Genomic DNA, 26,988 nt, shown 5'->3' on the forward strand with positions numbered 1-26,988 from the left:
GCAAGGGAGAAATGCAAAAAGTTTCCTACTGATAGAGGTGGCTCAGTCTAAGTTGACTGGGAAGGAAAATTGCCTGGTATATAATAAATTTCTCATTCCTGGCCCTACTCAAAGTAACTAATTTACTTTTGCATTTGTATTATTCTTAATTGTGGTGAAGCTATGCAGTCAATAGGATGAATGCTGTCTTCAATATAAAGCATATAGCAATGCCTACAGTATGTTGCTCAGAAAATACACGATGTTACCAAGGTGACTATAATTAAGTTGTATCGTAAAAAGCAGAGGAGGGTTCCAGAGAAATGTAAAATGTTGACCATGCCTCTGACCAAAACTCTGCTGCAATTTGCAATTAAACTGTGCCCTTCTATTGGCAGTGGCTTTTGACAAAAAGACGACAGTGTAACCACTTAGCAAAGGCATGAACTTATGGGTATTAGTAAGTTTTGGTTAGAATATGGACTATGCATTTAAAATATGGACTTTGCATTTAAAATATGGGCTTCAAAACATGAGTTTGATGAAACTGCAGTTGAAGTACTTTGACACAATAAGTAATTCAGAAGATAGGACACTTTTAGGAAAAAAAAAAAGTTTACCTGTGTATTTAAATCAACAAATAACTAGTAAACTTTCTTAATTTGCTTTGGGAACCTTAACGTAACTGCATTTCTTCTTAAAACAGAAAAAAAGAGGTTATCTCGGAGAAAACCTAGCAGACCAGAGGCAATAGATCCCAGAGCTAAAAAGATTAGAACATAGTTACAAAAAAAGCACAGCACTGCTTTCTTCTCAGAAAATGCTTTGTTTAAAAAGCTGAACTTTTTAATCACTACAAAAATCAAATGGCACTCTCGTGAGTGTTGAAAATTCAGCTATTGCACTGGGCCAGACTTATGACCAACCTCTAAATTAGAGAGACTTCTTCTGTAGCCTATGCAAGAAAAATGCGGTGCAGGAGATATTGCTAAGCTTTATCAGACTGTGGGATGCCGATGTCAAAATATTTGGAACTGGAACTAAGCTTATTGTTTCAAGTAAGTAAAAAATGTACAACTTCACTTCTGAAATGCTTTTCAATACAGATACTGGCTAGGTGAAGTACTCTGCTATTTTAGCTCCTGCTAGTTTAACCCTACTGAATGCTTTGCAGGATTTTCCTCCTAAACAGCATTTCTATATGCAGAACACAAGGTAATCGTTTTGTATTTATGTTTGAAATGGGAGAAACACAACAGCTCTTGCAGCACAGGTGTATAACTAACCCAAATATTATTATTTTCTTTTTAAAGATGAATTTAAATAGGCAAAGACAGCATTCAGAGAAAGGAAAGATGTTTTCGTCTTTAAAGATGCATATTCAATCTTTGTGATATTTCTAATTCATTCTCAAAGAAAAGTGTCAAACCTTTGGGTTACTCAAATTCTTTGAAAAGCAAAACGTTTTGCTTTAGGACTATGTCTGACTATATCAAATGAAAGGAGTTACTTGAGACAGGCCCAGAACTGTCTGAAATACGCATAGTTGAAAGGCTACTCTCTCTTCCTAGCTTTTGCAGAAACTGCTCCTTATCAGTTATTACTATTATTAAGAAAGAATGCCAAATTCAAAATGTTTTGACATAGTTAGCAAAATCATTGTGCTTCAAGCAAACTTCAAAGGCTTTGACACTTGCCTGTGATTTGGCTCAAGTAAGCACCCGAGATAGAAACAGTTTGCCTAATTTTGTCCATCTGAAAATGGTGTATCTGTTAGTGGGAGATTCAGTTTCACTCCATGCAGGGTTTTGCTTCATGTTACTGACAACAAAAATACCAGTCGAGGGTTTTGTACTGCTCAGATCTCAGCATAATATTCACCAATTATAGATCTGATTTTATGGAGTGTATAAGAAGCAAATTACTTGGCTAATGTCTGATCAAATAGATAATCTCGTGGTGCTGTCTCTCTCCAGAAAGCAGAAACAGCGCTCAGTCTGAACTGTCCATCCAAACTTCCACAAAACTAAAATTAGTTGAGGTGAATCCTGCCCATTTAATAACATAAGTGCCCTCAAAAACCTCCACACCTTTTTTCCTGTTTTTTAGTTTAGGCAACTGCTCCTTTTTTACTTTTCTAGAGCCTAAAAAATAAATTATACAGTAAATCCAATTTTCTTTAAAGAATACTATGTACCCATACAAAGATAAGAGAGCTGCACTGTTATTGCAAAGACTTTATTCACTGTGACTGGTTATTACCACAAAGTGTTTGGCTCTGGTACAAAACTCATTGTGTCAGGTAAGTTGCATGCTGTTTTCCATACAATAAGCTATAGGAGCTTGGGATTGTCATATACATGAGTGTTATAGTGTCCCTGAGGGCATTCAGCCCGTTTAGAGCCTCAGTCGGCACCATCCTTGCGCAGGATTCCCCTCCCCAGTTTGTCATTCCTACAGGGAGCCTCGTTGTATTTGTAATGCAGTGGTTTAGGATCACAAACGTTTCTGAAAAGGAGCTATTTTGAGCCACTTTTGATCATACTCCTCCTTGGGAATGTGGCGGAAAGTGGCCTGTAGTAGTTTTCAGCATCCTTGTGCTTTGCTCCATCTGTACTGAAGGAAAAAGCAGCTGTGAATTAAGCATAAAGCAAGGAAACCTCTTCCCAATACAGATACAAAGAGCACTATGCAACCACCATTTCTAAAGTCTTTTTTTAATTAGGCTGGTGAAAGTGGACAAATAACTCGTCCCTAATTATTTTTTGCCTTTCCTGCAGAATCATTTGTTTAATGGAAAGTGGAGGATGTAATATTCTTCTTTTTCCCATTAAATGTGTTAAAAATGCCATAATCCTGGAGTAAACAACTACACAAACACAAGGCAGAGGAACTATTGCTACCAAATGTTTTAAGCCTGGTTAAATACACAAAGTTATATTAGCCTACCAAGCAAAGATAATTTTTAATGATTTATGTCAGAAAGACTAAGCAAATGATAACAAGAAGTCAACAGGAATATGTGTGTCAGGATGAGTGTGGGTTTTTTATGAAAATGCTTACCTTGTTAATCAGGTAGTTGCCACGCTTTTAGTATCTACAGTTTAAAACAAATGTTTTTCAATCATCATTCTACTTCTGTAGGGTTTTGTCTTTATGTGGGCCAAGGCTTCTGACCAATTAATAGATTAAAAGGGCTGTATTTACTTCTTGCTTAAGATCAGGCATTTCATCACAGCTTGTCTTTTCAGAGGCGACTATCTAACATTAGCCAAGTAAGTTACTCCTAATGAAAAGAAACGGAGAAAACCAGGACTTGGGATAAATGACATGAATTTGATTGAATCATCAGGGTTTGAGCTTGAGCAGAATCTTTTGCCGGATCTGCACTGAAAGAGTCACATATATAAAAAGCCAAACTCCTATCAACTTGTAAGGAACTTGTTTTTGTCCTTGTTGGTCACTTTTAATTAGTTCTGACCAAAAGACAGTTGCTCAAGACTTAACAATGATGCGGGTAACAGAAGGGCTGGGATTTGAGAGACTGGTTTGGCATTTGCATTTGGTGGAATAGATGAGTTTTTAGAAGCTTACGGCAGAATGGGAATATTTAATCCAACATAAGCTGGCAATACAGGATCCTTCTGTAAGTTTTAAGCATCTTTCCAGGGAATTTAGGCACTCACAAGGCAACAGGGAAGATGAGACTGAACCAGCCTCTCCAAATCCAGTTTTTTTCCTTCAGCACAGAGCAGAGTGGCTTGCTCAGCCAGCGTGGGGCTGGTTTCCCTCCGCCATCTCCTCTGCTACAGCTGCAGCCGGGTCTCTCTGGCAGCTCCCAAGCATATTGCTATCTTATTTTGAAATGATATAAAAGATTACAGCCTACAAATACTTGAGAAAAGATGGTGGGGAGATAGGGGAAAGGCTCTTTACATTAGTGTTGGGTGATAGAACAAGAGGAAATGGGCATAAGCTTAGTCAGGGGAGATTCAGGTTGGATGTTAGGAAGTATTTCTTCTCTGAAAGGGTTGTCAGCCACTGGAATAGGCTGCCAGGGAGGTGGTTGAGTCCCCATCCCTGGATGTGTTCAAGAATAGGGTGGATGAGCTACTCAGTGATATGGTTTAATGGGGATTAGGGATGGTTGGACTCAATGATCTCTAAGGTCTTTTCCAACCTAGAAATCTATGAATCTATGAAAGAACAATCTACTAACACTTCCAGGAAGTAATTTAATAGCAGAAATTATGGCAGCAATATTTGATTTCTTTAATTAATCTCCTGAACGTTACCAAAGTATCTACCTTATTTTCATCAAATGCATTGAAGCTCAGTATTTCAAAAAGCTTATTTTTTTTTAATTATATATTATGAAATGTTGCATGAAGATAGATTATACTTATGTTTTATTTATACATTGCCTGAGGTTGGATTAAACTGATTTTCTGCCCTTTTAAACCAAAATGGTGAAGATTACTGTATGCATTAGTTTGCATTATAATTTTTTTAAGGGGGAAGAACATGAAGCCCTGAACCAAAACCCAGTAGACCTGAAGATCTAAACAAGTGTTAGGCAGAAGGATGGAATTGTAAGATATGGCCACTCAAAAGAAATCCATAGTGAAAGCCTCTTACCATTATTAATATTATTAGGTATATCTGCTAATGGTTTTAACAAAAATATCAAGGATTTCCTGAGCACAAAGATGAATTTAGTATCTGATTCTTTTAAGGCAATGTTCACATACAGGTTTCAGAGTGAACATTCTGCCGTTCCATAATGGTCTCTATTATTGGAAGTGGTCATGGCACCAAGCCTGTCAGAGTCCAAGGAGTGTCTTGGGCAATGCTCTTAGTCATATGGTTTGGTTTTAGGTAGTCCTGCGAAGAGCAGGGAGTTGGACTTGGTGACCCTTATGGGTCCCTTCCAGCTCGAGATACTCTATGATTCTGTGATTCTGTGATCCTAAAGCCATGGCCCAAAAAGATCAGCTTGAATTGGTGATAGGATGCAGAGATAGGTTCTTGTTGTAGAATATATGTTCATACACAGACATACAGTCACATATATATAAATGCATTATTTCCCATGTTGTCAAGGTGATAGTCTTTACAGTTCCTCATGTTTTCCACAGAAACCTCAGAAAATGCTGAAGGAGTCAGTCTAGGAAATTACAGATGTCAGGTGTGCAGGATCTGCTAAAATATTTCCGTGCTTTTGAATGACCCCTGTTAAATCAGGACTTCATCCGGTATTTTGTCAGTATTCCAAATCCTTAGTTTTTGTGTATGTGCATGCTTATTTACTTAAACCTGAAAGACCAACCTAAGTGCAATCTGTTGTTTGAGCAAACACAGCTTCATCCATACACCGTTTTGTAAGGAACGTTGTAATTATAGAAATCAGAATGTCAAAAGAAATCGGTGCATGTCTATTAAGAAAATGAGGGTAGGCTGGGACACCAAATGAGGTTTTAAAAACATTGGGACTAGGAGGGATTTTGCAAAGCACTTGTATACAGTGGACAGATACAAAGTCTTCGGAGCTGGCACAAAGCTTATTGTTTATGGTAAGTTTTTAATCTCTAAGAAAATATGCCTTATTCTGATAATCCAAAATTGAGGAGAGGGAATATGCTATGCTATTCTAAAAGTATAATACAGATCAAAATAAAGATTTGAAAGTGTAATATAGAAAAGTGATGTGGAATTTGCAGTAGCAGATTCATTTCTTTAGCACCCAAATCTGATTTATTCCAGCCGAGAACTGAGTTCTCTTGGCGGTACCACAGCACCAGTTAGCTGCAGGCAGACAACAAACAACCAGAAGATTAAAATGTAGGGGGAAAGCCTGGACCTTTGGAAATACTGCCACTGGTTTCAGTGACGGCAGGACTTTGTGAGGTGCAGGTGGTTTTCCCCGGGGAGAAGCCCGAAGGCGTTGGGGAAGGACATGCACAGGAATGATGGAAGTTGATGCTTCTCTACAGCATGCATAGATGGATGTGGGATGTTGCCTTTTGGTACTGACTACCTCCTATAGTACTGTGTAGGCAAGCACTGCAGGATTTGAGGATGAACAATCCTGATCCCGCATCCATGCGAGCATATTGCAGTAACGTCAACATGAAGAGCATTAGGCCCAAAATGAGTAAATGCCCCTCCATGAGGCTTGAGAGGAGTCGTGGCTGTTCAGGACTGCCTTTCACTAATTCAGTTAAACAATGGTCTAGCGCGCGTGTATTTTTAAATCGTGTGGTCAAAACCACTCACCATCCCAGAAAAAAAAGAATTAAAAAAAAAAAATCTAGAGGAAATACGGTAGCTCAATCAATGTCCTGGACAACAACAGTTTTGGTTTGTTTTGGTATTTTTGTAAACAAGTGATGGCGAAGATTAGCTTGAAACTGAATTTAAAGTGTGTATTACTCACTAGAGGCTCTTTGGAAATAGCAGCATTAGCTGAGATTGAATTCACATTTTCTACACTCATGTAGCCAAATGAATAGACTCTTATTGTTCATATAATGGTTGTTAAATCTGGTCTTTGTTGGGTCAAAACGTCCCAAGCAGTTTCTGTAAGGGAGTGTGCCAGTGGGAGTTGGAGAAGATAGTTGGTTCTGGGAAAAAAACTCATCATCTCCAGTAAGTGTTTTCGAAGACTTCTGTTTTTAAAAAGTTTTGTAATGGGAAAGCTTTGGAGTGAAGGTTGGGAGCTGTTTAAGGTATCTGAGGAGGCTCACAGTAGGTTAGGACTATACTATGTTTTTGTCAATGATAATACCTGACGTCGCTGGCAAGCAGGACAAGAATGCTGTTTATGAGCTGAGCGTGCTGAATGTTCCCAGCTCCCACTGGCTTGAAGGGGAACTGACAAACTTTGAGTATCAGACAAAATTACTCAATTCTGTGGGATCATCCAAGTAATAAGAATTAAAATCTCAGGTAAGAACACACTGACTTTATTTATAAAGCTTATTTCTAGACACTTAAAATGAAACTGTAGAAGGGTTTCATTAAAAAAAACCCACCAAACTTAAGTCAGTTATCTATAAAAACATGTATCTCGAAACCAAAGTCACTAATAGCTCACTGAATAACTCCTAACTCCGTAATTTTATTTGCACAATGTCTTATTACAAGAAAAAAGACAGATTTTGGCTTATGAAATATCTGCAAAATAGATGTACATACTTATATGTTACTTTAAAAAGTAAGACCTATGTACCTCTTAAAACCTGCCTTAGAAAACTGTTTACAAAGTAAACAGCAAAATTTGTGAAAGTGCAATTAAAATAGAAGAGGCAGTGGAGCGGAAGTTCATGACTTTAAAATTCTTCAGAAAGGACCAGATCATTTGCCCAGAAAACCCAGTGTAAACCATCTTGTTGACTTGAACGGCATTGCAGAGCAGTCTGAAAATCCATCAAAATCTACAGCCAGTTCTGGAAGTTTTCATCCTTTTTTCCATGCAGTTTATGGAGAGAGAGAGAGAGAGATTCACACTCAAACATTTATACACATGTAAATACATAAAATTTAATTTGTTCAGTTCTCCACTGTCGTCCATCCTATGTGTGCATGAGACTTCCTGATGCACGCACACGGTTGCAGTTATTCAGGCAATACGTTTCCTCAGTATTGTGATACGATTCAGATGTTTCATTTTAGCTAAGCACATTTTATGTTAAATGGAAGGATACCAGCAATTTCAGAGGTCGAAATTATTCCATCTTAATAAAAGTCCCTAAAATGGGTGGAATGAAATAGCAGCTGGAAGCAGCTCTCTCTGCCTCTGTATTTAGATTTGATAATCCAAGAGAATAACATCAAACTAGACAATTAAATTTTAGCCCACTGAAATTAGTCAGGGTAACTTGCTAAGCTTTGAATACCTAGAAGAAACACCTAAAATAGTCATAAGGCTTTGCAGAGTGCAATGTCACAGGGACAGGAGCTACATCATGGTCTTCTGAACACATACAACGCTGGAAAAAAGAAATCATTTTAGAAATTCATTTTATCTTGCATCCCCGGGAGGACTGATGCATAAAGAAGATAAAATTAACACCTAAATTAGTGTTAGAGAATCATAAAATTATTAGCTATTTTATTTCCAGTACAACAGAACTCAGTCCACAGCTTCATTTCGGTGACAAATCTCCAAAATGAAGGCAATGCAGACTAGAATAGACCAGTTCAGCTGGAAGGGACCTACAACGCTCATCCAGTCCAACTGGCTGAACAAAAGTTAAAGCGTGGTTATTAAGGGCATTGTCCAAATGCCTCTTAAACACTGACAGGTGACAGGCATGGGGCATCGCCCACCTCTCCAGGTGGCCTGTTCCAAGGTTTGACCACCCCCTCAGTAAAGCAATGTTTCCTCATGTCAAGGCCGAACTTCCCCTGACAGACGCAGCTTTGAGCCATTCCCACGTGTCCTGGCACTGGGTATCAGGCAGCAGAAATCAGCAGCTCCCTCTCCACATCCCCTCCTCAGGAAGCTCCAGAGAGCAATAAGGTGGCCCCTCAGCCTCCTTCTCTCCAAACAAGATCAATTGGGAGTCCTCAGGGGATATAAAGGTTATCTTTTTGAAGGTAGACAGTCATATGCTTTGGTCATCTTTGAAGTATTTTATACTTGGTGTTTAAAAACAAAGACTCACTAAGTTGTTTTATAGGGATGCAATGCAGAAGATAGTTCTAGAATAGTCAAATCATTTAAAGAAAGGAAGGTGGAAGCTTTTTGACCAAAAGACGTGTTTATATTAATGTGTTTTCTCACAATGCATGAAACCCACACTGCTCAGTGGGACCACACTTCAACATCTCGCTGCTCAAGTTCAGTGGCAGAGATTTACACAGGAATCTAAAGAGAAAGAGTGGTGTAAGGAGATGAACACCTAAAGTCTATATTTGCTGTCTTAAAAAAAAAAAAAAATGGTCTTAAGCAGTACCTTCTATACAGCCAAAGTCAATTTTGACAGTCGTATCCAGTCTTCACTTGCAGTTAAGCACAGACAAAAACAACCGCCGGTGAGCACTGCCCGTACACGCGCTGCAGAGGCTCATGTTTAACTAAAACACATTCTTAAAGTTACTATCCAATTTTATAATATCAAAACATCTTCTCTGTAGGGACAAAATCTGGATGGTTTGGACTCTTCCTAATAACATAAGGTTTGTTCCAGAGAGGGAAATGAACCTATGGTTAGCTTGTGGAAACTGCTCACTTTTCATTTTAAATATATTCATGTATGTTTAAGTGAGGAACGAAGGAGAAGAAAACTGGCTGAACAGTGGAGCTGAAGATTGTTTTAGGGGTCCGTACACAGCTGGCTAAAGCTGCGTATTGATTCCTTATTTTTATTGCAAGCAGTATGAATTCAGGCTGAGAGAGCTGGGGCTGTTCAGCCTGGAGAAGAGAAGGCTCCGGGGTGATCTTATTGCAGCCTTCCAGTACTTAAAGGGGGCCTACAGGAAAGCTGGGGAGGGACAAGGGCATGTAGTGATAGGACAAGGGGAAATGGCTTTAAACTGAAAGAGGGGAGATTTTGGTTGGATATAAGGAAGAAATTTTTCACTCAGAGGGTGGTGAGGCAGTGGAACAGGTTGCCCAGAGAAGTTGTGGCTGCCCCATCCCTGGAAGTGTTCAGGGCCAGGCTGGATGAGGCTTTGAGCAACCTGGTGTAGTGGATGGTGTCCCTGTCCATGGCAGGGGGGTTGGAACTAGATGATCTTTGAGGTCCCTTCCAACCCTAACCATTCTATGATTCTATGATTCTATGTTCATACTGAGCACGTTTCACAAAGCACATCACTGACAACCACCCCGGTGTGGATAAATAATGCTATATCTGGATACAGAAATGTTATCTAGGTATAGCACGTTCTTCTGCTTTAGTTTAGTTTTGGTTGTTCCTTTCCAGATGTGTTAATTCAAACATTTAAACACATCTAATATAAAGGGAACCTCGTTGCCAACTTTTGATGTCCAGAGCATTGTGTAATTCCATTTTTCTATCTTCATCAAGATTTTTACCTGGCAAATACACAGAATGTCTTCCAAAAACTGGCAACAATAAATGTTTGTTGCCTTTAAAAAAAAAAAATATATTATCAGCTTTTAAGAAAATCATTAGATACAGCAGATGTTCATTAATTAGCAGTGGAGACTTAGACCGGGGACATAAAACTGCTAAGATTTGAAAGGCAGGTAGTCTACATTTAACATTCTCTAACCAAAAATTTGATGTAGTTGCTTTTGCATAAACATTAGAAAGCAATATTAAATTTCTCTTATCAAATAAATGCACAAAGCTCGCTCAGGAACTATTGCCATTATTTATAATTGTCGAAGACTTGTGCAAACAAACACACTTTCTGACAGCAGTACTGCGTGGAAGGCTGTGGGATAAAGGCTCTCACACACTCACCTGAAGTTTTCTAACGTAGTTTCAAGGGAGATTATTAATATCTTCAACAATTGTTCCGTTTCTGAAAGTTTCTTAAAAATACATTTTCAAATATTTTTCGTAGGTTTCTAAGATTTCAAATAACCAGGCTTATATTTGTTTTTCTGATAAAATACTCAAGAAATCTTTTGTGCTATGCTTTTTAAGCCACTGTAGCATCAGTATTAAAGAGCAGATCTCATCTACTCTAGTCTTCCTCTATCAGTTGTGCTACTAGACAAGGATGACAATGAAGCAGTTTAGATGTTCACTAAGTAGTTTAGGACTTAAATGATGTTTCTCCATGCACACGGCACAGTATCAGAGCTTAGATCAAACATTCTCTGGACTCGGGAAGACTCTACATTGTCTAAACAAAAATGAGTTTAGAATATTTGAATTGAGTCTTGCCTTCTGATTTTAAGCTTGATTTTCTGTACCATACACATAAAAGTCTCTATTCATTTTAGTTCTTTATAAAAAAAAAACACATTTAAAAATAAGATTAAAAGTCATATTTTCTATTCCCAGTTATTCTAAATAGTATTGCACCTGGTTTTGACTGAAAATTAAAACTCGCCATTTGGGTCCATTGAAATAATATTTAATATAAAGTGTGTCTGAATGCCAGCTTCATCCAGCTCAGCTAAAAAAGTATTTTTGCTTCATCGATGGAAACAGCTGTAATTCATCCACCTATTACCTAAAATTCCTTTCATACATGAGACATTTATATTCCCATCCCAAGTATTTCATAACAACTTAGAGAGTTAAAACATATGTTAATAAGACACTTAAGGTTGTAGCTCTTCAGAATTTGTATTTTGTGGCTGCGTATTTATTTGCTGTGCACTATTGATCTTCTAACTCTCTATTTCGTTATTTTTTTTCCTCCAATAACCAATCCAGACAAAGGAAATTCTGCACCAGAAAACTCTGAAATCCTGGAGAGGAAAGACAAAAATCAGACAACGTACGTTTGCCTTATCGAGAAATTCTACCCAGATGTTATTCGCGTGACATGGACCGACGGACAAAAAGAGGTAACAGACAACGTAGTAAAAGGAGACCCTTGGAAGTCTACAAAAGAGGATAAATACTCCATCAGCAGCTGGTTAACTGTACCAACAGACAAAGACAAGAACTATCACTGCAAATACGAGCATGAAGGCAAACAGGATTCGCTGCCGACACAAGGTATACTCCACATTTTTTTAAATTTCATTCTACGTGTTATTATAGACATGACTTTTTCTTTGCCATAAAATCATAGAAATAATGCTTTCTGTTACTGTTCTCGAAAGCACCTGCTCCTTGACACAACAAGAGCTAAAACACACATCTGGAGAAACTACCAAGGTTTTCCCAGGCAAAGCAACCCAGCCTGCACTATGCTCCCCAAGTGAATGTCCCTTTGCAATAGGAAAGGAGCAGTTCTTGAACCTCAACAGGTGTAAACTAGCACAGCTCCAAAAGGTCTGCGCTGAGCCGGGTCCGTTACTTTCCAGTCTACAGAAGTTTCTGAAAACAGTGTTACCTCTCTGTTACCCGTGGCTTACAAGGTGTAAGCCTCTCTGAAACCCCCTGACGTTAGTCACTAAGAAGTTAAAATTGAGGTTTCTGGGCATGCAGAGCAAAGATTAAATATATTACTTACTCATAGTCCAGCAATAGTGAGGTACTAACCATGTATGAAAATAAGATAACTCATTTAATTATGGAAAGATTGATTACGCAAAGCAAAATCTGAAAGACAATGCAGTTTTAAAGAACAAAGTAACCTATAATCAATGCAAATTGTTTAAATCTCGGTAACATCTTTATGAAAAGCCACCTATATCGGTTTAGATTAATCTTTTCTCAGTACCTACTTCTGTTCAACTTCCTATCAATTAAAGTAACTCCAGTGAGAGAGAGCATGGCCATAAATAACTGACGTTTCAAGCTTCAAAATATATTCTGACCAAAACACGCTTTAAGTTTATTTAGATGGAGGATGTATTTAGGGATAAGATATGGATGTCTTTAAGCTCATGTACCAATGCATACAAACACCATAACCAAAACCAAACACAAATTTGCTGCTTCCAGCACAAAAAGGGTTTATTTTAGAGAACAAACCACCACCGAAATAGCTAATTCCCAACAGGGGAACCTTAGCTCATCCTGTCCTCAAGATTATTCTTTAGTGTTGAGTAACCATTAAGTAACAGACTACTTAAGGTCCCTTCTGATGTAAATTATTCTTATTTCAAATAACAGTAAGTTGTGAAGGCAAACAGGCTACTTCAGTGACAACATCAGTTGGTTAAACTGACTTCAGTTCCAAATAAAAGAGATGCTGCCAAGGAACGGCCTAACGGACACATTGCTGAAAGGGCAAAGGCAAACCTTCCACTTACAGCAACTAATACCTACTCACTTCTCTAGGAGCATTTCTCCCCTTCAAATTCTCTCTGCAAACAAATCCCATCTTTGAACATCTTCTCTGCAGACAGATCTTAAACATTTTCTTTTTGTTGTTTAATACTAACTTCCCATTTCACTGTTGCTGTCCTGCCATTTTTTTTCCCTATTTCTCAATTCATGTTTGTTAAAGAAAAATCTAATCGGGGGATTTAAACAGTCTATTTCTCAATTCATGCTTGTTAAAATTAAAGAAAAATCTAACCGGGGGATTTAAACAGTCTCTTCATCAGGTTCTGCAAAGGCTCCAGAAGTGGATTGCGCCACATATCCTGGAAACGGCACAGATTTTAATGGAGGTAACTAAAATCTATTAAAATGTGGGAAAGCAACGCATGTCATGCAAGGGTTAGATATTGCCACATATGCTCAGAACACCAGGAAAATGATCTAACTAGCGTATAGGAAACCTTTGAAGTCTGGAGTCTGTAACTTAATGCTTCGGTCCTACTCTGAATTAGTTCCTGTTGTGGATTATAAGAAGGGTTTTTTCTACCTTTATAAGGAACTTTATTAGGATGCTACAGATGCTGTTTGAGCTACTAGATTATTAGCCCGCACTAAGTGCCCCTTTTTTAAATACCTGAAGTAGGTAAATGCTCGATGCTTCAGCTGATGCTTCATCAGCCCAGCAATTGCCTGGCACCTTGGACAAAGAAATTTTTTTATAGTTTGAATGAGGATTTAGGAAGGCTCGTGAGAACTTATGTCCTAAAAATGCAACACAGAAGGATTCAAGCAAACATAGTGCTAGTAGTAATCAATGAAGCACTAGAAATATGTTCTTGCCTTTGCAGGGAGTAATAACCCAGTGGCATTGAGAGGTTTCTAGTGCTAAGAAACCCACTCGGTCTAGACCTTATTAGCAGTGCAAACCCACTCAAAGGACAGTCAGGCATTGTATGTGTTTATACACTGTCCACTGGAATCAACAGAGTTGCAGCAGTAAACACTACATTCCCAGCTCTACCCATCTTTTAGGAGGTTGTACGATACTGACATTAAACAAGACTTTTCTGTCCTATGTTTGTTACAGATCACTTAATGCACAGGACGGCATATTTAGTGTACATCGTCCTTCTTCTCAAGAGCTTCATGTACTATCTCATCGTACTGTTTTTCATCTACAGAATGTGGGCTCCGACCAAGCACCAAAGAAAGCAGGCATAAGTGCTGGTTTAGGAAAGGCTTGCAAAATCGTCCTCCATGTGCTTTGCTGTGTGCTCATCCATATAGACTCCTCCGCTCTCGGTTTCAGAGGTTGCAACAACAAAAAATCCCCAAATAATTTCCTGGCATTAGCGCATCGGGCTTGTTTTGCTTTACTACTAGTGTTTTTAAATCAGTCTGGTTTTCTTAATTTTTCTGAGCATTGAACTGAGGTGGGCAATAGGAGTAAGGTTGCGTACCTTGCATTGTAATCCAAAGTCCATATTGCAAAATCAGGAAGGTAGTCACGTTAAAAGCAGTTATGCATGCTGAAGCTGAGAGGTGTAACGGGGCTTTTGACGTGTAAAACACAGATGCATTTTGTCATTGTGCTTAAAGCTTAATGAGAAGCATTCCTGCGCTGTAAATTCACAGGTATTTGTTCATTTTTACTTTAAACGATCTATAGCAACTGTCATGTAACCACCAAATCAGGACTTTAATATGCTTAAGTGATGTGTGCTTTAAGAATCAATTAAACTCAATTTTTAAAAGTGAATGTAACATTTTTGAACGATGAAGTTAGACAAGCGTAAAAGCAATTCTAAGGTGCACACCTACAGAAACAGATACAATCTGCCAGGCCCCACACCAGCACTGACACACAGACTGAAAACCTGCACATTGTATTTTTAAAGGAAGAAAACAACTGTAATGATCACGAACATCAATTTGTTTAGAGATACCTTTTTAAGCTGAGCAAAAGCTTAAATCTGAAGCTCTGATGGAGAAAGTGTTTTCACAATAGAGGAAAAATTCTCAGATGCTGGACTTTCAACTCTTCATCTGTAAGTTCCACAAACCAGTTCCTTACAAATTTCTGTGGAAAAAACAGAAATAGACATGTTGGGGTAAAGCATTTGCTCAGCTTGAGGCAAAACGCTGCCGTGAGTTTGGAGATAGGTGCCTGCAGCGTTTACACTCCCTGCATCTGTAATGATGTAGATGGGAATAAAAGCTTTCTTTCCTCCAGGAGCATTTGTGTTGGTTCTCCAGCATTTCCACAGCACGTACCGAGACAGCCAGAAAACCTGATTCATTTCTCTGTTTGTATAAATTCCTCGGGAAATCAAAGGCCATGAGTTTTCTGCTTTCAATGTATTCAGCAGGAACACTTTTATACGGAACGGTAAGAGCTCGCTCGTTACATCTTTTCTGTTGAAGAGCTGAGCCAAGGTGGGGGGAAACGCAGTGCTGTTACAACAGGGCTGCCTTCTGCGGCTCGTGCTGCCGCCAGGGAAGGGGAACAGAAGTCAGGATCAGTTCTAACAACCGCAGCTATTTTACTAACAACATATACCATAACCTATTTTACAATCTGTGTCTTGAAGCCAATGCGACTAGTTAATGCTTTCAGTGTCACGTTGATCTTCAATGGGAAGACAGATGTGATGTCTAGTCTTTAGTCAAACTGTGAGGAACAGCTGATATCCCATGCTGGTTTTTGTTAAGGCTCAGTTCCAATCCAAGTGAAATAAAACAGGTACAAAGGTATTTTTGGAATGCAGCTATCATAGATTCAGTAGCATCATTGAAATTACTGTGCCAGTCTCTCCTACCTTATCCTTGCAAGAGAAATGCTTGATTGCAGTAATGAACCAAGATTTCTTTCATGAAAATGATCCCCAAATCCACTTGTCACGTCTCACGCACAAAACTGAAAGATGCTGTCCATTCAGCACAGGAAAACAGAAAGAAAACAGCTTTTTGCACAAAAAAAAACCTGAAACTTGATGAGCACAGCTACCACATCTCAGTTTCTGGGGTTGCTTAAGTACATGGTTGCAGGTTTTACACTTGCAACATCTCACATGTCTCTGTAGCTTATTTATACAGACATATACTGTTCATACTGAGTTTTTAATTATTATTTATTTAGCCTGAATGAGAGGACAAGTGGATTTTTAAGGCCTCTGGGTGCTGGGGTGTTTGTTTGCAGGAAGGTTTTGGTTCTTCAGTGGAAAACCCCTGTAAACTGAACCAGTCAAAACTGGTTGGGAGGAGGTGGGCTGCGATGAGGAGGGGTGATAAGTGAGGACAGTTAGACCACAGCCGTCCTGCCTCGTACCGCAGTGTGCTGCTGAGCCATTTCCTCCTAATGGAAATACGCAGTGATACAAACCACACGCCTAAGTTAGACGTAAATAACACCGTGAAACTGGCTGTTGGCGACACATGTTGGTCTAACTGCACGCTTGTGATACGTACGTGTAGGGGCTACTGCTACCACAAAGCCACGGGTGCTGCAGGGTGTCTGCAGGACTTGCAGTCTTACTTACTGTGAGCACACGCCAGAGTTACGAGTTATCTATTAAGCGTAAACTTCTGTTGTCAAAACTCTGTTGACACTTGAAAGACTTCTCTTCTAAAGTACATAACTTACCACAACTGATTTTCAGTGATTTCAAGCTTCTACAAGTGTGAGTGTTAAAGCTGCTCTACTCCTGTCACAGAATTAATGCAAATATTAGAAAAATGATTACAGGCAATCTGGTGCTTCTACTGAAAAGGAGACAGAAGCGGATCAACTTTTGCCCTGAAAGCACAAAAGAATAATCAGCAGAAATAAATTTCTTAGTGTAAAGGGATTTGCAATGTATTCTTTATCTTGCTGGAATAACTTTGTGTCCTATGCTGTACAAGAACTTACATGATTGAGAATAGTGATTTGTCAACCATCAAAATAACCTACAAAAGGTGATATGGAAAACTACCTGTGGATTTGTCTCACATGTGGTTACAAATAAGAAGGACGTGCGTAAGGATCATAGCTGTCTGCCAGCAGCAAACTTCTGTTGATACCAGGTACCAACACTAATAAATTTGAAGAGCGATTGAACTAGTGGACAATTCAATTTGAAATTTTGAAACTTCTGGGGCACCAGAACACACTTAGAAAGTGCTGAAAAAAATCAAAAGTCACAGAGGAATAATTTGAGCATCTGATATCTACAAATTTCCACAAAGAAATTTCACGTACAGATTTCTACAAAGGAATAGAGCCAATGGTGACAAACAAGTAATTGTCAAGTTTTACCTGGTAAACCCAAACAATCATTAAAAAAAATTGCACCACAAATAAGGTACAAAAGATAACACTTTCCATTAATTACCTATGTGTCAGAAAATTAACCTGTGGAACCAGTGAATACATCTTAGAGAAACATTTCCATACCACCTGGTACATGTATGTATTTTTCTTTTATGATTTTCTTTTACACAATTCAGCAAGTTTGAAGATAGGTACTGAAGAGATATATGTGACAAAGAAAAGGCCACCTGCTGTTCACAATAAGAACTGCAAGATCTCAAATCAGAACCTTCCCCTTGTCAATAAAATTTCATACCTGTGTGATCTGCACCTTTCTCATTTGTGGAATTACCAACACATGGGGCAAGGACATTCTGAAAAGAAACAAAAATTCACGTGGAATAAAAGTGTATTATAGAAGGTTACACATGGGAAATGGAGTAGATCATGTTCTGGAGCTTCCCTTCCCTTCCCTTCCCTTCCCTTCCCTTCCCTTCCCTTCCCTTCCCTTCCCCTTCCTTCCCTTCCCTTCCCTTCCCTTCCCTTCCCTTCCTTCCCTTCCCTTCCCTTCCCTTCCCTTCCCTTCCCTTCCCTTCCCTTCCCTTCCCTTCCCTTCCCTTCCCTTCCCTTCCCTTCCCTTCCCTTCCTTCCCTTCCCTCCCTTCCCTTCCCTTCCCTTCCTCCCTTCCCTTCCCTTCCCTTCCTTCCCTTCCCTTCCCTTCCCTTCCCTTCCCTTCCCTTCCCTTCCCTTCCCTTCCCTTCCCTTCCCTTCCCTTCCCTTCCCTTCCCTTCCCTTCCCTTCCCTTCCCTTCCTTCCCTTCCCTTCCCTTCCCTTCCCCCTTCCCTTCCCCTTCCCTTCCCCCTTCCCTTCCCCCTTCCCTTCCCTTCCCTTCCCTTCCCTTCCCTTCCCTTCCCCTTCCCTTCCCCTTCCCTTCCCTTCCCTTCCCCTTCCCTTCCCTTCCCTTCCCTTCCCTTCCCTTCCCTTCCCTTCCCTTCCCTTCCCTTCCCTTCCCTTCCCTTCCCTTCCCTTCCCTTCCCTTCCCTTCCCTTCCCTTCCCTTCCCTTCCCTTCCCTTCCCTTCCCTTCCCTTCCCTTCCCTTCCCTTCCCTCCCCTCCCCACGACACCCAGTACACCTCCCACCCCACGACACCCACGACACCTCCCACCCCACGACACGACACCTACCACCCCAGTACACCTCCCACCCCACGACACGACACCTACCACCCCAGTACACCTCCCACCCCACGACACGACACCTACCACCCCAGTACACCTCCCACCCCACGACACGACACCTACCACCCCAGTACACCTCCCACCCCACGACACGACACCTACCACCGCACGACACGACACCTATCACCCCAGTACACCTCCCACCCCACGACACGACACCTACCACCGCACGACACGACACCTATCACCCCAGTACACCTCCCACCCCACGACACGACACCTACCACCCCAGTACACCTCCCACCCCACGACACCTACCACCCCAGTACACCTCCCACCCCACGACACGACACCTACCACCCCAGTACACCTCCCACCCCACGACACGACACCTACCACCGCACGACACGACACCTATCACCCCAGTACACCTCCCACCCCACGACACGACACCTACCACCCCAGTACACCTCCCACCCCACGACACGACACCTCCCACCCCACGACACGACACCTACCACCCCAGTACACCTCCCACCCCACGACACGACACCTACCACCCCAGTACACCTCCCACCCCACGACACGACACCTACCACCCCAGTACACCTCCCACCCCACGACACGACACCTACCACCGCACGACACGACACCTATCACCCCAGTACACCTCCCACCCCACGACACGACACCTACCACCCCAGTACACCTCCCACCCCACGACACGACACCTCCCACCCCACGACACGACACCTACCACCCCAGTACACCTCCCACCCCACGACACCTACCACCCCAGTACACCTCCCACCCCACGACACGACACCTACCACCCCAGTACACCTCCCACCGCACGACACGACACCTATCACCCCAGTACACCTCCCACCCCACGACACAACACCTACCACCCCAGTACACCTCCCACCCCACGACACGACACCTCCCACCCCACGACACGACACCTACCACCCCAGTACACCTCCCACCCCACGACACGACACCTCCCACCCCAGTACACCTCCCACCCCACGACACGACACCTCCCACCCCACGACACGACACCCTACCACCCCAGTACAACCTCCCACCCCACGACACGACACCTACCACCCCAGTACACCTCCCACCCCACGACACGACACCTCCCACCCCACGACACTCCCCCTCCCAGCACACAACACTCCCCCTCCCACCCCAGTACCCCTCCCACCCCAGTACCCCTCCCACCCCACGACACTCCCCCTCCCACCCCACGACACCTCCCACCCCACGACACTCCACCTCCCACCCCAGTACACATCCCACCGCATGACACCCCACATCCCACCCCAGTACACCCCACATCCCACGACAGGACACTCCACTACATCCTACCCCACCCTGCCATGCTAACTACCCCACTCCGCCACACTACACTATCCCACCCCAGTACACCCCACACTGCCATGCTACATCCCGCTGCACCCCACCCCCTTACACTACCTTTACATTCCATGCCTTCATCCATGTGTAGTCTCCCTTTCCCAAAGATATTGGGCACTGGACTAAGAACATACAGGCCTGTTAAGTTCAAGGCACAACACAGCAGGTCCTTTCAAGATGACTAGCTCCTCAAATACAGCAGCTTCTGCATGGTTCCAAATACACCTTCTCAAACCCTCAGTGACCTCCTGACACAGCAAGAAGCCTGCAACTCTGCCACTGAAAAGCCCCTCAGGACACATAGGTCCCCAGGGCAGCCAAGTTCCGGTTACTCAGGCCGTACTCACTCCAGCAGCACCTAACACTCTTGTGCTACAAGTGACAGCCTCTGTTGACATACACTGAAAGGAAAAGATATTCATTTTCCATGATTTCCTGTCCTAAAGACCACATATTCTTAAAAAAAAAAAAAAAACAACTAAACCACATACCCCAGAAAAAACAACCAACCAGTGAGGCAACTTCACCAGTTAAAAAGAAAGCCTGAGGTTGAGCAAACATTAACCTTCTCAGGAGTAAACTGTTTTCAGTTTACTCACGGTGCTAGAAAGGAATTCATCCCTCAACAGCTATCCTGGAGGGACCAAGCAGCCCTCACTACTGTTCATTTGAGGCATCTCAGTTAGAAAGGTTTATCCAAAATCCCCTAGAAAGGTTGCAGGGAAATTCAGTGCTTCATGTGAATTTTAGTGCTTTCCCTTGGGAGTCCAGCCAGTTCACCATTTGGCAGGACTTTCCCAGTACCTCACACCCAGGACAGCCAAGAACATTGCCTCCAAGCCGGCCAACAAAACACCTAAGAAAGCCACCATGAAACAACATCCTCATTTAGATTGTCTCTCTGCACCTCCAGGCAGAGCAGCCCTTGCAGGTCCAAGCTTTAGAGCTCATAGGCAGACGAGAGCTCTGCTGACCTTATGCAGCTGTTGCTCCTTCACCTCCCAGAAGTTTACTCCAGATGCTGAGTAAGCCCTCACGGAAGCATCCCATAGACAGCCACCAGACGCCTCAAAAGCTTCCCTGGTTCAGAGAGCTTTAACGCTCGCCAGGTCGTTATTCGCTGACGAGAACTGAGGCGAGCATGCCTCCGTGAAAGGCAATGTCAACAACTCCGCTGGACACGACGCGCTCCCAGCTGTACCTCTTGCCAAACGTCTCGCATTCAAGAAAACAGAAAGATTTTATTTGATCCTCCCCATGGTTTAATTAGCAATTAATTTATTTTTTTTTTTAAAGTAACACAGAGAAGTGCTACTTACTCTACTTCTCTCCAATTGTGTCTCCCACCTTTCCCTAATCCTCACCACACGCTGAAACATCATCCACACAGCATTACTTCTTTTTTAAGCAACTGCAGCTCCCGTGTGTCTTAAATTCTTCATAGCGCACTTCCAATGACTTTCCACAAACTACACTAAAAACAAATTCTACAAATGTCCAGTGTAATGGAGAATTTTTTCTATATATAACTTAAATCGGGATGAGGAAGAGAATCAAAGAAGAAAAAGAAAGGAGCCCTGTGGGTTGAGATAAGAACAATTTACTACTACCACTACCAATATATATATGTACGGATATGTACAAGGATAAATGTATACAAACGAGTGATGTACGGTGTAATTGCTCACCACCCCTTGACTGAGGCCCGTCTCTTCCCAAAGCTGCAATCCCAAAACAGATAAATCCTGATACCGCAATCCCGGATGAACGAGAGGCCCGAAATAGAGAGAGAGAGAGAGAGAGAGAGAGAGAGAGAGAGAGAGAGAAAGCACTCGGAGAGTCCAAAAGTGAGAGTCCTGGAAGGGCAAAAGCCCTTCTTTCTGGCTGACCCTCACTTTTATACTGGGCATGACGCTGCATGATATGGAATACTAATTGGCCAGTTTGGCCCTCAATCCTAAATCCAAGTACAAATCGTGAGGAGAGTCGTGGACCTCCTGTCCCGGCTATGCTCCCCCCTTATCCTGTTGTGTTCCTACACATTGGCAAGAACATGGCAAGCTGAAAAGTCCTTGAGACCTCAGTGCCAACTACAACCATCAGTGTGCTATCAGCATTCTTCTCAGAGCGAGCCTCTGAGTAAAACCAAAACACGGAGCTCTTGTAGCTGCTAAAAAGAAGAGCTAAGTCCGTCCCAGCTAAAACCAGGACAGTGTTTCAGGAAACTTCCCTTTTCCATCACTAGCACTTCTAAAAACTCTTTCAGCTTTGCAAAAATATTACACTGAAGATACTGAAATTTTATTTTCTTGAAGTGATGCTTCATACTGCACTTGATACCTGAACATTTTTTGCATGACTAGTTACAGCATGCCTGTCGAGTTTTATTAGCTACAGCACAAAATCCCTTTGAATATGGTAAACTGCCCACTGGGAAATAGGAAGACTATTCAGGGAGTTTAGCTAATGGAGTACCAGGCTGACAAAGCTATCCCTCCATTCTATTTTACTAGAAAATAGTCTGATGAAACAAGGGGCTGAAGTGTTTAAACTTCGAGGTTTTATCTTTTTTTAATACAGAGCTTTTGAAGAAATAACTCTGGCGAGAAAAAAGGAACCACTTCCAGAAAAAAACATTTCATACAGCTTCTATCAAGTCCTAACCCAACGTCAGTAAAACTTGCCTTACCTGAGAGTCTGACAAACATTCCACATGAAAACTGCAGTCTCATAAGCAGTATATGAAGACAAGTGTCCAGCAAGATACTTCATGGTATGCTCATCTGGTTCAGGAAGGACAAAAGAACCCACAATATCTCTGAGAATGTCTTTGGCATATTAGACACGTATTTAAGTGGCTTCAATAGGACAAGGTTTTGACGTACCTCCTGATAAGCCTCATATCCTACTCTTCACTGATACATGCTTTTTACTTTCCCAGGAGAGAGACAACTACTTTATAAAACATCATACAGCATGAAATTGAATACATGTACATACATATTCCTGCTGTCACTACACCCCAGAGGTAACCATAACTCTACAGAGATGAATGTGGGCCAAAAAAAACCCCTCATCACTTGACATCTTCTAGTTAAAATTCATCCACTGTTCTAATGAAGAATAGAACATACATTTCATTCTTCACATCTGATAACTTGCAGATGCTCCACAGGTAAAGTTTAGGAGGTACCAGGCTGAAAAAAAGCCAGCCTTATGACAAAGAACGTGGCTTTGTGGGAGGACTATGGGGCATTAAATCAGGGATCTATTCAGTAAGAACATGTCAGAGACTATCTGGGAGGAGTCTCAGTGACCAAAATGGCATTCAAAATGCCCATGTTAGAATTAGCTCAGAGCAAAATGTGTAACAAGTCTGACCAACATTTGGATGTTCCACCAAACCACAAACAGAACTGGTTTATAGCCAGTTTGGATTCTACAATCATCTTGCAACTGGCTGGATGTACCTGTTTAACTTCAAAACCTGTGCATGTTGCTTATTTTAAGGAAGCATACTAGGTGTCCCCCTTTTCAGTTCCGAAAAGATGCACTGTTTCTCCCATTTTGAAACTAAAAGTTTTAGAGGTACCATAAAATGGCGCAGTAACATATATGGTTTAGCAAAGGCTTCAACAGCTGACCAATACCGCGTTTCTCAAATCAATCTATTATACTGGTACAGAAACAGTACCCCTGGCAACCTTAACACCTCAAGCAACTCAGATTTATCTGCCCAAAGGTCTTGAGTTCGCCTCTGAAAACACACGCTCTTTGCTAGGTGTGTATTTTGCTCACTAAATGCCCCTTCATGATAGTATACAACAGAAGGAACATCCTCTCCCTTTGGAGTTTGAACTTACCTACCATCATCTTCTGGTATGCAAGTTATTTCTGGCACACTGGAAGAAAACCCTCTAAAAGGTAAAGGGTAGGGCTGCATCTGCCCAGTGTTAGACAGGCACTCCAAAAAACATGCAGGGATGGGCCGTTACTCACTGAGTAAGACTTAGTCTGGGGCTCCATCACCTAAGGCAGACAAAGCGTATGATAAAGATCCTTACATTTGCTAAAGGTCATCAGGCAGTTTGCAGAGAACACCCAGCCTTGCCTTCTCGACAGCCCTAGGCACATCAATACAGAAGTGGGGAGAAGAAGCAGCAGCACACTCAGGTTCAGAAGCCTTCCTATGCTTCAGGCAGGCTTCATACAACGCTAGCTTTCTAGCCACAGAAAACAGTCACTGCATGCTGCAGGGGTGCTAAGGTGACAAAAAGCACCTGGAGGCAAGAGCTCACCCTGCTTACATCTTTCTGTGACTATAGACGGGGACAGCAACATCAAGTTTACGCTCCTCCTGGAATTACTGACTTCCAGGGCAAGCCTGTAAGCTTTAGGTCAGCAGCAGTGACACGGTATTACGGCAGAACACTAGAACACATTCGGCAGGCACTAACTTCATCCGAACTGCTGAGACCATCACGGACAAAGCAAGTACAGGAGGGACAGCTGTTTACAAACTACAGAAGGGGAGAAGTCTCATGCCTCTTCACATGGGACAGGTGAGGCTGCGAGTCTCTCCAGTAGAGATAGAATTGTACACCTGTCCTTTGCCACCATAAACCTGGGATGCACTTGCCTTCTTCAAGTCCTCACAACACAAGCAGCCACTTCAGAAAGTGGCAGACAGGCAAAGAAAAAATACCCAGTGTTAGACAGCCTTAAAAGGGTTTGACAGTTTTCAGAGGCTCCTCTGACACACCGTCTAATTGCAGTACTGAAAGCACGAACAGAGGGCTCTTCCTTGGTGGTTTGAGGTTACGTTCTATCAGGGACAAAAGCATCAAGTCTGTGAGAAAAAAAACAGGGAAGCTCTCTTCCATCAACAGCTCTCTCTTCCCTTACCCCCTTCCCATGCCTCAAAGCAGAGCACCTCTCACAATCTTCACAGCAAGCCAGACAGGCACCAAACCAAGGCAGAACCCAGATTCTACTTCTCAAGCTATGGCAATTGATTCAGATGGTTTTCAGCTCCACCTCAGCAGTCAAACCAGAGCTGACAGACTGGCTAACACAGGTGCTTATACGGGTGCAATACAGGAGTAAAAGAGCACGCTGCCTGGCACTGTGGCCAGACCAGACTTTAGTACCTGGCAGAGGACACTTTAAGCAACCCCTGAAGCCAAGCAAGAGATGCCAACCAGCTCCCAGATCTCCACCATACTTGCTAATGCATTTACTACAAGCATCAACATAAAACACCGACCCTGGCGTAAACTAGACCTGAAGAGACGCAAACATTCAGAATCAAGTGATCCTAGGCACTCCAAATCCACCCACATCAACCAAAGTCCGGCTTCAAACATGACAGGAAAGTCAACCTCTAATGTTCAAGCATCACTGTATGGGACATTTCTCAAATGAGAAATAATGAACATTATTTCTCCCAGAAGAGTTTGATTACAATCACCTCTGTTATAAAGTCACTTTGGGTGTTACAACTAAAAGCCACCTCCTTAAAAGCAAGTCACTCCTTGGACTAAAGAAAACAGAAGACCTTTTGCATATGTCCTTAGTAGCAGATGCTCAGATGTGACTATTTGTAGAAGACATTCTTGCACATCACGAACTTCCCAGATGTTAAGAATGACAGGAAAATCCACTGATAACTAAAATATTTAATATTTCTTCTTTATTTCAAGAGATTCTTCTTTTTTTTCTTTTTTCTGGAAAATTTGAGTTGTCAGACTATACTCCTCTGCAAGTGCATCTCCTCTAAGCTTCCTGTGAAAATAATGAAGCAAAACTAAGTTTGGATTTTATTTCATCTCCCACTCCCTCCTCTATTTACAACAATTCAATTCACTACATTAGATCCTGCTTTGCACTACTACTATCAGAACCTTCTTCAAAGGCCATCCTGGAACTTCCTGCCCAAAATAACCCCTGGCATGTTCTGCCTTTTAAGAAAGGTCACAGTACTTGGCTGCATGAAGCTGAGCAGTAAGACACATACATGGTTGGTGGGATGACGCCGTCTGCATTTCGCAGGGAGTGGCCTTTCCTGTGCTGGGTCAACAACCTCCATCCCAGTGCTGAGGCCGGAGCATGCCGTGCTGGTAACATTCTGAAGACATCGACGAGAAGGCTCAAAAGATTGCCCTGTTCGAAGAGTTTCAAGGCACTTTAGTTCATTATACACTCAACAGCTCCAGAAAATATGGATCTTCAGGCACAATATCTACGAATGAACCAGAAGGCACTAAGCAGCTGCTATCTGTACCTATGACATTCAACTCTCCATTCAAGGAAGAGTAAGAAATACTTAAGGTGATCCTCTTCAAGCCCTGGTCTGCCATTATAAAAATAATATCCAGCTTTCTCTGGCAACATGCTCTTTATTAGCAGCTCTGACTTCCTGTTTCCCTTCATCCTTAAAACATTGTGAAACAACAACAACACAGAGTCGTTTGATTTTAAGGTTTTTCAAACAGTATCCAGCTTCAGCTACCTCTTTGCTGACAAAAAACCTGGCTGAATACATTACACTGTCACATCAGGTTTCCAGCGCCATTTCACGTACATTTGTAAGAGAAGTTAGCTTGAAACAGTCTGCTTCCTTAAACATCAGTCTAGGAAGTCTAGAAACTGATCGGGACACAACCGTTTCCAAACTCCCCTTACCAACTGGCTTTGCCCGTGGTGTAGGAAGCTCCACCTCTCCTTCATTCTGGAATTCCTGCACATTGGCAAGAACATGGCAAGCTGAAAAGTCCTTGAGACCTCAGTGCCAACTACAACCATCAGTGCGCTATCAGCATTTTTCTCAGAGCGAGCCTCTGAGTAAAACCAAAACACAGAGCTCTTGTAGCTGCTAAAAAGAAGAGCTAACTCTGTCCCAGCTAAAACCAGGACAGTGTTTCAGGAAACTTCCCTTTTCCATCACTAGCACTTCTAACCACATCAGGTTTCCAGCCCCATTTCACGTACATTTGTAAGAGAAGTTAGCTTGAAACAGTCTGCTTCCTTAAACATCAGTCTAGGAAGTCTAGAAACTGATCGGGACACAACCGTTTCCAAACTCCCCTTACCAACTGGCTTTGCCCGTGGTGTAGGAAGCTCCACCTCTCCTTCATTCTGGAATTCCTGCTCAGGCTCTACCAGACACCTCTCCAGTCCAGGTCTTGCACACTCTCCCCATGCACCCATTCTAGTCACTGAGCTGCTTTTGCTCAGCAATTT

The 26,988-nt window shown here is 42.1% G+C and overlaps 1 protein-coding gene across 1 annotated transcript in view; it reads left to right on the forward strand.

Moving 5' to 3' along the window:
* TARP (TCR gamma alternate reading frame protein) overlaps positions 1–17,346 on the forward strand; it is a 40,497-nt gene extending 23,151 nt beyond the window's left edge. The window contains exons 3-5 of the mRNA XM_086614620.1: positions 11,346–11,633; positions 13,136–13,201; positions 13,939–17,346. Of these exons, the coding sequence (XP_086470746.1) occupies positions 11,346–11,633; positions 13,136–13,201; positions 13,939–14,072 (488 nt within the window). The 3' untranslated portion in view covers positions 14,073–17,346. The remainder of the gene's footprint in view (positions 1–11,345; positions 11,634–13,135; positions 13,202–13,938) is intronic.
* The last annotated feature ends 9,642 nt before the right edge of the window (positions 17,347–26,988 follow it).

Source organism: Tauraco erythrolophus, chromosome 7 (assembly GCF_009769465.1).
Source record: "Tauraco erythrolophus isolate bTauEry1 chromosome 7, bTauEry1.pri, whole genome shotgun sequence".
NCBI classification, from domain to species: domain Eukaryota; kingdom Metazoa; phylum Chordata; class Aves; order Musophagiformes; family Musophagidae; genus Tauraco; species Tauraco erythrolophus.